We start from the raw sequence: 12,651 nt of genomic DNA on the forward strand, positions 1-12,651 counted from the left end.
AAACGCTATACTGGGTCTGGATGTTGATTTTAAATGACAGAAATTCCGAAACAACACAGTGCAAACTGAGAAATAATATTGATTAAAAGAGACATATTAATAGGAAGAGCAGCTGTTTAATCCGGGACTAGAGATGCAGGAGTGCTATTATTGCTGTATTACATTTTGTTCTAGGGTTGTTTGACAAGACAAAACTAAATATTGTTTTGGCAGTACAAAAAAAATAAATTAGTTCCAAGTAGAGCTGAACTGTGCCATGGTGGGTTAGGAACATGCATCCTTATACATTTACCTTCTTTTAAAGAAAATGCAATTATAAGAAAAGCTACAATTATAAATAAATTTTAAATAAATACAAGAAAGTAGGCGGAGATATTGTTCTTGCTGAAAAGTTGACTATCAAATTAACAGAAGCTTTCGGTCATTTTTTTTCCTCTCTTCCATTGTTCTGTTTTGTTCGACTTGTACCTCACTTTTTCAGGTAAGAAATTAAGTTTATAGTGGCTTACATAGAACTATATCGGATTTCATAGCCTCGAAACCTATGGAGTACAGATGTATTTTATAGAAGTGACCAGCAGATGGCGCTCGCGGACAGTTTTCCCTCTCGGCTGGTGTTTGGAGGCTCTCAACAAGCCCACCCCTCACCTCACAGTCCTCAAACCTGTGACGTTCCCCGCGAACTTCATCCAGTAGCACTCCGCCACATCCGCCCATTCACAGCTGCACCGAGGATGCGGAGGGAAAACTCATTGTCACGTCTTCATGGTTTTGGTCGCATTTGGGCGTTTAGGTTCGCATGGACTTGGTGCTCTATCTGATGCAGACTACAAATCAAACTCTTGATGCAGCTGCAAAGGCGAAGACCTGGAAAGGATGATTCATTTGTAGACATGGATATGAGACATTTTGTGTCAAAACTCATTGAGCAAAGACTGTGCATTTTGTGCAAGGATTTATTTTTTTCCTCCCTCCTTTTTTGTTGGATTCAAGCATGCGTAATTATACTTAATATCTGCAGGGTGTAACATCGTCTCGCTCTCTTGGCACGCCTTGTTTCTTGTGCGCTTTTACGCACGGACGCAGATTAAAACTGGCGCAGGTTGAGGTAGTAGTTTGTGCTGTTGGCCGGGGCGACGTGCTGCCCCACATGGAGATGACTGCGCAATCTACTGCCTTGCCGGCGCCGGTGACTCGCTGCAGAGAAGACTGGAGACTTATTTGAACTACAATCTGAACTCGGGTTTTTTAAAAGATAAATATGTGATTATGGCGGGGTACAGAAGCGCCATTCTCGGTTAACTGGTGTAAAACTTGCACTAATTTCCCTTAGTAGTTATTTTCTTTGAGTTTTGGTCCTAATAATAAATAGTAATATTAAAAAAAAATATCCAAATGTTAAAACAGAAAAATGAACTTGTATTTTTGCACCTTCTGAAATAGTGGGGAACCAACAAGTTGGTGTGGAGAGATTAGAATAAGAACTACACCAAAAGGGTTTTTACACTTTACCTGTGATGGACATAAAAAAATGTCAATAGTGTTTTTTGTTTGTTTGATTATCTTTCCTTTTCTATTTTTTCAGCATTTTCCAACCTGCTGTTATGAATTTGTTCAATGTAATCATGCATGTGTTTGGTCAGCTACTTGCCTTTATAACAGTATAAAGTGAAATCCAGCTTAGCAGTGTTAGGCCCCTTCTGGAAAAGCATATTTGAACTGTCTGAAATTAATAAACAAAGTTTTGAGTAACACAATTTATGAACAAGTTTTCAAAGAGTACTTTTATGTTTACCCCGCTCTTTATTTGACACCTGCTCGATGACTTAAGACAGACCTAAAATAACTAGTTTTGCATGGATAAAGTCAACTGCAGTAGAGAAGTTTGTGGTCAAACGCACACATTCCTCTTGTGATTGAAGTTAAGAGAATCACTTTTAAACTTTAATCTTTAAAAGCTCTACATGGTAGTTCAGAGTGTTCTTCTGCAGAGGCCTGAATTGTAAATGAACGTAATTTCTTGTGATATTAACTCGACGTGCTTTACGCTGGAGTCACATTTACTGAATTGCACTTTCAGAGGAGGAGGAAGCTGGAACTGAACCAACAACGCCGCTCCGCCATCTTTCCAATCACTTTAACGGGGAGATGACATTTTAAGTGGATCTTCCCCGTGCACTGGAGAAGCTAAATGCCAGATTACTGGCACAGAGATTAGTTTCCCCCTTTCAAATTCAGATGTTTACATACCTTTCCTGAAATTACCTTCAAACTGTAAAGCTTGGGTCAAACATTTTGAATATTGTTCCTCAAGCTAGCACCTCTAAACACTAGCTAGCAGCAGATAAATCTATAGCATAAACTGCATCAGTAATGTACTGCACCTCCTTTGTGCTTGTTCTTTCTGAGACTGCCTGCAGCTGAAAGCAGGACAGATTTTAGCAACTCATTCTGATTAGTAGCTTTTAGTATTCAATTATCTGAATGAGACGAATTGTATTTTTTGACATGGATCTTTATTGTCTTTTTTTTTTTGATTCCTGGGTAAGAAACACTGAAGGTAAACATTGCTTGTCTCCTTCCGACGTCAAGCTTGTGCGAGGAGACATCAAAATAGTAGTTTATCACTCGATGAGGTCGTGTTCCTTTATAAAATCACATCTCACATTCACATTGAAGAAAGGGTAGCATGATAGTTAGCTAACAACAACCCCCAACTAGGCCTCAAAGTTGATCTTTGCTACAAAAAAAAATCCCCCTCAGCTTCACAAGTTTCCTAACCTGGTAGTGTCACGTAGGAAAATACAGAACAGCGATTATAGTACAGTAAAAACGACAACAATCAGGTAGATGGTACTGGATTAAAGACTTCATGTACAGCTAGTCGTGAACGACTGCATTCAGAAAACCAAACGTAGGTAAATCATGGCTGAACCTGAGCCGATGTGCAAAAGTTGGGTGATGACAAATAAATCGTACTTCACATTCTTCTAAGAAAGGGTCTCAATCACGTTCGGATGACTCGGGATGTAATACAAACACGTCATTAATTAGCAAATGAGATTTTCTTCAACGGAAGGTACAAGAGGAGCACAGCACCACATCATCTGCAGGAAATAAGAAAAACAGCTGCTGCTCTGATGTAATGCAGATGGTTTCAGTTATGTTGGGGAAAAAATGTCCACGATGGTTAACTTCAGAGGAACAAATATCTGACAGCAGAAGGAGTATGAACTGTTGGTAGTAAGTGCATTCATAAGAAATTAAATAAACCTTTAGTGTATTTCAGACATCAATAAATAGTTTAATTTTGATTTACCCAAATCTTAAGTCTTAACGAAGTTGAATGAGCTAAAATAAGCTATGCTAAGACATTTTAAGCTAAGCATCTGATTGTTTTATGGTGATAATGTTTTCAGTTTATTGTTCAGACACAATACAACTTTGAAAATACACTTCTGAGTTTAAAGTTCTGTTCATTTCAAAGACTATAAAGAGTTTGGCTTAGCCTCATCTTAATCTTAGGCCCAAACTATGGTTAATTAGCTAAAATGAGCTAAGCTAAGCTACACTGAGCTAAGTAGCAGCTTGCTGAAACTTTCTTTATAGTTGTAGGTTTTACAATACATTTTTGGAGATAATTCAATTTTGAAAATACACTTTGGATCTAAAATCTAACATTTTAATGCATTTCAAATAAGCTCAGTATTATTTGTTGTTTATTTACCCTTTCTCGCTCCAAGGGTTATACATTATTTATCTAAATAAGAAACTAAACAGTGTTATTCTGCTACAATATTTAGAGGCAATATTACACCTTGTATCATTACACTTTTTAACAGATGAGGAACAGGACGAAAAAGTTTATTTCAAGGTTGCAACCTTCCCCGATCTCAGGGCAAAACTAAGTTAAAATAGCTGATCTAAGCTACATCAAGAGAAACGTCTGCTTGTTGACATTTTAGTCAAAAGTTCTGTTTAATGACGATGAGAAACAATAGTACTTATTTAGCGTATATCGATGCTTTAGCTTCAGCAGGGTAACCATCAACGATTTAACAAAAATCCATCAAAAAGGCCTTTTTTTAACTCCTTATCTTTTAGCTGCTAATGCTATCAGCTTCATAGCCTTATTGCTTTCATATGTTTTATTCTCTGCAGATGCGCTCTAACATTCAGATTTATTCAACAATTTTTATTTTTTTCTTAGAATGGTTATTCATTTGAAGTTTATTTAACTGTTTAAAAAACATTTTTCTCATTTTTTTTGAAAAATAAGCTCATTTTAAAACTTAGCAATTATCTTTTTTTTTTGCTAATGGATGCTTCTCTTATCTCCGACTACACTCTTTAGACTCAGTTCTCCTTTTAAAGCCCAGTAAATAAACTCAAACTGACACAAGCATGCAAAAATTGTCTATATTAGGATTGCACAAATCCATAAGCAATTTTTTATGTCATCCTGTAGCTTTTGCAAGAAATTTCTGGATGCTTCCAAAGCTAGGAAATCCAACGGTCTTATAAACATCTTGTTCGGACATTCACAACAGAAATTACGAGATACATTACATAAATAAAAAGCCCATAAAAAAGAAACAGCAAAATTAAACCATTGCACCGTCGCTCATCCCAGGCCTAATATAAATTACTGCATATACTAAAACTACATCCACACATCGAGATACTTTCAGCCGAGGCAGTTAGTGTCGACCTAAAGCTTCTGAAAACATAAAACAGAACAAAACAGGGGAAAAAAAGCTTTTACGTATTTTAAGAATGATTATAATTTAGGTTCAGTTATTTATTACATTCTATCTGCTGCAGGGAATATTTTCCTCCTCGCTTTTCATATCTTGGCTCTTGAATGCAACTACACTGGCACACAAGTCATTCAGTCCAACATTGAGTCTTTGTAGGGATTTATATACCGATGGAAATTCGATGCGACGACTTTTGGATGGCTTAGATTGGCACGGAACAAAAAAGTGCATTTGTATGACGGATTTTGAAATGTACAAAAACTTCACTCTTTGTAGTTTTTGTAGTCATAAAATTAAAACTTGCCTAAAGTTTTAATTAGCATGTTTTTAACCAGTGATTCATGGGATTTCTTTTGAGCTTTTTCTATACAAGCGAACTCTGAATCATTCTAGCATGCTAAAAAGCTCAATGTTCACTGGCTTAATCGGACAGAACCAAAAACGTGGTACGTATAAATAGATCAGGCATCGGACCGATAATGATTGAATAGCCGACCAACAAAAATCAAAAAATCTTTGAAAGACTCTTAGGAAGCATGGAAAGCTTCAGTCCTAAATCACTTTGAAAGGTAACAAGAAAATCCGACGCTTGGGAAGGAAAAATACAAAAAATGAGGAGTAACAGTTCAGGTTAAAAAAAAAAAGTTTTTTTGCAAGACTCTGATTTTGGATCAAAAGTATTCATACATTGTTTTGGTTAATTTTGTACTAAAAAGGAGCTGAAGATGGAAGCTTACAAATAGTAAAAGGATGGAAGAGTACAAATGCATGCCATGGCGAAACATAGTAGTGGCAGCATGATGCTGTGGGGATGCTTTAATCCACAGGGGACATGGAAATGTTTCCTATTGAAAGGCTCAATCCAAGTCCAGACTCAAATCTAGTACAGAAACCACAGCTAAATTTTACTTCTTTTTCCCCCCTCACCCTAAACACACCATTCCCATGGTAAAACATGGTGGTGGCAGCATCATTGTAACAAACAACGACTTTGTGTTGGTCTGTTAAATAAAAGCCCATCCAAATGCAGAGAAGTTTGTTGTTGCAACATGAGAAAATGGGAAAAAGCTTAAAGTGCTTGGGATACTTTAACAAAGCGATGAAAAGCAAATAAGAAATATGATTTTTTTTGTAAAAAGTGCATTGTTAAAGAACATTAACTCATGTCAGATAGTGCGCAACACAGTGAAAAGATAAAACCGTAGACAAATTAAATACTAACCAAACTTTATATGAGCCCAGCAGTGTAAACTTTAGAACCAACTTTAGCACATAATGTTCCAAATGTTGGTTCAGGAGGTTTTATCTTCAACCAGGTTGCCTTCAACGATCGCGCCGTTTGTCCCAGGACGCCGTTCGTCCCAGGACGCCGTTCGTCCCAGGACGCCGTTTGTCCCAGTACGCCGTTCGTCCCAGTACGCCGTTCGTCCCAGGACGCCGTTCGTCCCAGTACGCCGTTCGTCCCAGTACGCCGTTCGTCCCAGTACGCCGTTCGTCCCAGGACGCCGTTCGTCCCAGGACGCCGTTTGTCCCAGTACGCCGTTTGTCCCAGTACGCCGTTCGTCCCAGGACGCCGTTCGTCCCAGTACGCCGTTTGTCCCAGTACGCCGTTCGTCCCAGGACGCCGTTCATCAGCAACTGAGCCTTCAAATGCCACATTGTGGCAAAACGGAGAGAAAAAGAAAAAAAAAAAGCAGCCGACCTGTCAGCCGGGTCCAAGTTCAGACGACGGTGGCATGATTCTTGAAATAAGATCGGCCAAACAGGACGGAAGAGAAAGAAAGGGCGAGAAAAGTAGGACAAGAAAGAAGTTTTTCTTCCCCTATTCCCTTATTTCACATAGTCCGGATGTAGTCGTTTGCATCGCCGCCTTTTAAAACCTTCAAACATCAGTTTCTTCAATTTTAAACCGATTCTGAGAAACGAAGCACCGGCAGAGTATGTTTATGTTTTTTTTTTCTCCTTCATTTTTTTTCTCCTTTTTTTTTTCTTTAAAAGGGAAATAAATAAAATAGGTAATCAGAAGGAGTTTTCAGTGTTCGGGACTTATCGATCCGGTTCGTTCATGTTTACGGGCCGCCCTGCGGGGACCGGGTCAGGGCTGCCGGTTGCCATACATCAAGGGGATGATGAAGACGGAGATGTCGTCTCCGGAGCCCAGCCGCTCGTTGGTGATCCTCCAGCCTCTGTCTCTCAGCACGCCCCGCGCTCGCATCACCAGGTCTTGCGCCGCCATCGTGTACCTACGAGCAGAATTACCGTTCGGACTCATTTCCGCATGGGAGAAGTGGGCAGAGAGGAAAAGGTAAAAGCCGAAACCACGCGGAGGAAAGCGGGAATCCTCACCTGTGCAGGTCGTCGGGGTCGCAGTTGGACAGGAAAGTGCTGACGGCTTCGGTTACCTCCTCATTGGTCAGGACGTCCCAGAGGCCGTCGGTTCCCATCACCATGACGTCGTCGGTCCCGTGTTCGTGCTGCGTCAGGTTGTACACCTTCACCTGTGGAACACCGCACGTCTTTGGTGAGTCCATGTCTTCGAATGATTTTGGATTTTTATCGAAGTAATTTAGACGCTGGAAGACTCACTCACTTCTGCCACCGTCCGCATCCCCGACGGTTCCCGTCAAATAAATCGAGTTAAAGCGATGTTGTTTTTTGTGAGATTGTAACTTGAAAGCCACGTTTTAAATCAAACGAGTTGTCCAAGAATTTTTAATATGTAATTAATGGCCTACTGTTCCCCCAAAGATATAAAAACAGGGCTCCCACGCATTTGTTACAGAGTCCTTTTCGTGAAAAAGGTAATATATAACTTAAAGGAATTTGTGTAGAGAGCAAACTTTACATAAACCCCATACCCAGAGGAAAAATGCAAGAACGGATGGACAGAAGGACACAAGAAATTAAATGAGAAATTAAGGGGAGAAGGAAGATAAAAAAAGACACAAAGGACAGAAGGAAATAAGGAAGGAAACAAGAAATTAACTGTGGAAGGGGAGGCGGGGAAATAAAGACACCAAAAATGAGGACGATTAACAAATTAAAAGGTGCAAAAAGATAATGAGAAAGATATGAAGGAAACACAGACGGGAAGAAGGAATTACATAAGGAAGGATACAAGAAAGAGAAGGAAGGAATAATCCAAGGGAGGGAGGATGGATTGAAGAAAAGAAAAGACAGATCAATCAGTGGAAGATAAAAGTGAGATGTTCTAAACTCGTGCCAAAAACTAGCAAATTGTATCACCAAAATGTTTTTTTTTTGTTGTTGTTTGCTTTTATCTTGTTTCTTATACAAACTAACTCCCTGTGTGTTTCCAAAGTGCCCGGTCCTCCACACGCCGCTTTGTTCTGGATGCTTCCATGACTTAAGGAATTGAACGGCGTTATCATAGCATCCCGATACAAACAACACACAGGAGGCTCCGCTGAGCGCCGCGTTAGAGAGTGCAGGAGGAGGCAGGAGGTTTGACGTGAACCCGCCGTGAACCCTGGTGATAATGAATTAAAGATCAAGCGCAGAGCTCAAGAGAGGGAAAAAGAAAACTCAATAAGATGAACTACTTCGGGAGATGAAAGCGCTTTGAATCCAGCGCCAGACGGTTCAGACAGGTGAGTTCAAGTTCTCCGGCGGCAGAGAAGCAGCGTGATGAGAGCGGTGCATATAGAGGAGGACGTCGTGCCTCCTGTACGGCGAGACATAAAATAAATACACAACTCTGCACGAGCAACTGGAGCAGAGCAGTATGGACCGGCGAGGACTGATCTCTGGAAGCAGATTCAGCTTCTCAGAAATCTTCCTTTCCTCCTTTTTCTCTTTTGGAGTTAAATAACAGAGGGGTGTTTGCTCTGACCTCAGGAATACAGGACAGGAACGGCTTGATGTAAATGTTGGAGTCGTGAACTTTGAGGTCGTGGTCACCGAGCCCCCGGGTCACTCCGATGGTTGCCAGGACCCGCGCCTGATAAACAAAACACGTGAATGATTGACTTTAGGCGCCCAGATTTCTGCCAATCATGTGAAATGTGAAAGCTCCGGGCATTTAAATATGAAAACTAAAATATGTGCAAGTCTAATATCTGCTTCTGAAGCCCTGGATCGACTCCTCTATGATGTGCTGACATCTTCTTTTGAAAATAGCAGCTTTCATTGGAAATGAGGCAAACTGGTTCATGCAATGTTTGCACTGGAGAGGTGACTGAGTTCATGTCTGGCTGCAGACTGCGCCGTCTAAAACTCGCCGTTAAAACCTCTTCCTGCGTCAAAAGTTCTGAAATGCAGCCTTAGGTTCATGAATTAAGTGGACAGAACTTTCCAAGATGGAAAATTGTACAATTTTTGAATATGAATCAACTCTGTTTGAGAAAAAGAAAAATCTTGTATGATCAAGTTTGGATCATCTGATGCCTGTTTACATAATTACCCCAATTTCTCTAAATTTCAAATCAAACTAGATAATATTTTCTTAACCTGAACCCTACTATGCTTGTTGATTCATACCTGGTTAAAATTATTTAAGAGTGATAAAATGTGTGGAAATTACTATAGTAAATATGTAGTAAATTAGAATACATCTGCTGATGAGTTTGTCAGACTAAATGTTTTGACAATAACAGACTTTTAGCAGCTATTAAACAGCCCAAGTTTTTAAAAATATATTTTTAACTGGCCTGATGTAATATACCAATGTTAAATGATTTGTTTTCATTAGGTGTTGGCAGAAAATCATTGTGACTAAGAGAAGTAAAGTTGTTAGACTGTCCCTCTTTGTCTAATTAATCTATGTAATGTGATGGAGTTACTGAAATGCATAAATGTGCAAAAATAGTCTTTTTTTTTTTTCTTTTTTACAGATCTGCATCTAAAATATTCAAGAAAAAACGCAATTGGAAAAGCTGACATATCCGGTTGCAATGCTACTTGGCCGGTGTTTAAAAGCAGAGTCAGTGAGTGAGTGGTAGGCATGCCACACTTTCCAGATTTCTATTTATTAAAAAAGGAGGAACTCGGTAGAGAATTTTGCCTCCACCTAACAATTATTACTACTTTGTGCATGTTGGTCATAAAAACATAAAGGCTAAAGAACCAGTTACCTTTTTGCCTTCGCCGTAAATAAGAGGAAACTTGAGATCTTCATCCTCAACAGTCTTGTAGGCCCTTGAAGATAATAAAAAAGACTTTTAAGTGAAGCATAACCTGCCATCCTTCATTAATGGAAGGTCAACAAATACAATATGGTTCAAATTTGAATTAATCTAAAGGCAAAGATAAAAAGGATGACTTATGTTGTCTGAAATCAATGCGTTTTCAGACAAGTAGAATTCTGATAAACATTTGAGACTAATTGATATGTTGGTTATAAATTAATGTAAGTTGGCATAGCTAAGTTATGACAAGTTATGCTACAAATATAATGATGGAGACACATAGCTAACTTATAAAAATGAAGTAAGATGATTGACTAAAAATTAGCATCAAACAAATGAGGTCAGCTTCAACAATATTAGCAACATGTCAGGAACAGCAGTACTTTAAACAGATGACAGAGTCATTTAATGAAGTTAAAGTTTATGGTGAACGTAAAGTATTCAACAAAAAAATAGACACAGCTTTTTTTGTTTTGTTTTCAAGCTAATAAAAAAGAGCTAATAGCGTCAAGGAATAGTATTTACAATATAGCATTTCTGCTATGACTAGTCTTTTAAATAGGAGCTAACCAAAAATTAGCAACACAAACATTTAAAACTAGTGACTATTTTACAACAAAAGGGACATTTATTGATCAAATGGGTAAAGACCAAAAACAGAACAAAAATATTTTATGCATGTATAAATGCTAGCTGAAAATTTAAAGGAAAAAGTAGCATTTGAAGCTTTTCATGCTAGCCCAAAGCTAACCCGTAGCTGTCTGACCACAACACACCTTTTTTACACGCCATTTCAAGTTCATCAGTCCTCTTTTTTTTTAAATATGTTCATTTTCAACACCTTTTTGAATTGAAAATGAACCAAAATGTGTTGAAAATGTGACTTTAAAATCTGTCAATTTTGTCCAATTTAGCCTAAACAAAGACCGATTAGCTCACTTAATACATCACTTTAGACGTTTATTTAGACTTCTATGTTTAGATGAGGTACTTGGAAAAAGAATATAAACTATAGGTCTCCTAGAGAAAGGTATGTATAAAAAGTTTTACTACAATTTTTTCCTGACAGCAACAAAATTACTATATATATATATATATATTATTCCAGCTTTTTTGACCATAAATTAATTCCTGCATACAGAAAACAAACATTTCGCAATTATTAAATATGCTTCACAACAACTTTTATTTTCGTTAGTGCAAATATGCTGCTAATGATATTTCCCATCCTCATTTTATACAAAAAATGAATAGATTGTTATATTAGGCTTGCTTTTTTTGGTCAGATTGTCAACAACTACAACAAAGGTCAGAGGAATTTGGTCAAATGAATACAAATAACACTTAATTCAGTTTCCCTTTAAAAAAACACCTTTGTTTGCAGAAAAAGACAATACTGAGAACAAGAGGCTGGGAGAGTATGAAGCGTTCAAAGCACAAATTCAAAGAGCAAGTCTGAAAAAACAGATTTAATACTTTGATGTCGGCTTCAAAAACCTCATAGCCGCTTGCTGATGTGCTTCAACCAATGAGATCAGATTTGGCACCAAAAGTCAGAGGAAAACATTAATAACTTCAAACGGCTTCACATCCACCCAGAGTTGCCGCTCTCTGTCAGACTGTGCTTCTGTCTGGCCATTAATCTTTCTTCGACGCAAGCGGTGAACTTTTCATGACCTCCCCGCGCTCAGAGCAGCAGATTCTGTCTGTCTTTCTTTTTTTGTGCCTTTAAGCAAGAAAGTGTGAAACACCAGCATCAGCAGTCCTCCCACCCCTTCTCGTTCAGCCTCTCGTCACACTCTGAGTTGTCTTCCTAGTCTTTAAAATAATCCCTGAGCACAATCCCGCTCTCGACAACGACACATCTTGTTTAAAACGCGTCATCTGTCTGTTGGCTTCTGCTGCGTGGACCGTATGGAACCGCATAAGAAAAAAAAAAAGAAAAGAAAAGTCACAACCAGACCTGAAAGAACTCCAGCTTGTTCTATGGGGGTGATGCAAATCTTAGCCCAAACATGCAACACTTGCAATGCTCAGAGTTTACTCCTCATTACGGAGAGGAGCTAGCTTGAAAACGGCAGCACTCTGCAGAGCCTTGTGGAAGAGCTCTGCGACGGAGGAAACTCACCATCCGTTCATGGTGAAGTCCCTGTAGAGCATCCGCTTGCCCACCTCCTTCCTCTGAACCCTGCGGGGGAACTCCAAATGCGTGAACTCGTTCCCCAACAGCTGCGGCTGCATGTAGCCCTGCAGGACGGACAACGACGACGCATCGAGTCAGGCAGAGAAACTTCATCCGCACTTTCAAACAACTCAGATTTTCTCGTTTAAACTTTTTCCACATTTTGTCGACCGCAAAGTACTTTATGTGACAGACTAACAAAAAGAAGTGCAAAGGAAATTCCTGAAAGTTTCTGAAGAGCATGGTGTGCATTTCTTAACCTTCATTTCCCCCAATGCCCCTAAATAAAATTTAGGAAAAAAATAATATAACACAAGAACCTTCATTTCCAAAGTGGGAAATGTGAATGTTGCATAAGACATAAAAGATATGCTCACAAAAAAATTATAAACAAAATTAATAAAAATCAATGTACCGTATTTTTCGGACTATAAGGCGCACATAAAATCCCTATATTTGCAAAGAAATTGGCAATGCGCCTTATATTCCGGTGCGCCTTATGTATGAACAGTGTACTGTATGTTTTATTACGACTTTGGTAAGCGACGAAGCCACTCCCCTT

The 12,651-nt window shown here is 38.9% G+C and overlaps 1 protein-coding gene across 5 annotated transcripts in view; it reads right to left on the reverse strand.

Moving 5' to 3' along the window:
* Nucleotides 1–6,707: 6,707 nt before the first annotated feature.
* LOC114160960 (protein phosphatase 1H-like) overlaps nucleotides 6,708–12,651 on the reverse strand; it is a 148,207-nt gene continuing 142,263 nt past the window's right edge. For 4 of the 5 annotated variants that reach the window (XM_028043927.1, XM_028043926.1, XM_028043925.1 and 1 more), the window contains 5 exons: nucleotides 12,036–12,154; nucleotides 9,854–9,917; nucleotides 8,614–8,721; nucleotides 7,107–7,258; nucleotides 6,708–7,003 (listed from right to left, as the gene is read on the reverse strand). In XM_028043927.1, the coding sequence (XP_027899728.1) occupies nucleotides 6,856–7,003; nucleotides 7,107–7,258; nucleotides 8,614–8,721; nucleotides 9,854–9,917; nucleotides 12,036–12,154 (591 nt within the window). In that variant the 3' untranslated portion in view covers nucleotides 6,708–6,855. Of the gene's footprint in view, nucleotides 7,004–7,106; nucleotides 8,446–8,613; nucleotides 8,722–9,853; nucleotides 9,918–12,035; nucleotides 12,155–12,651 lie in introns of those variants that run through there. The other variant, XM_028043924.1, reaches the window with a different exon arrangement.

This window comes from Xiphophorus couchianus, chromosome 17, assembly GCF_001444195.1.
Source record: "Xiphophorus couchianus chromosome 17, X_couchianus-1.0, whole genome shotgun sequence".
NCBI lineage: Eukaryota > Metazoa > Chordata > Actinopteri > Cyprinodontiformes > Poeciliidae > Xiphophorus > Xiphophorus couchianus.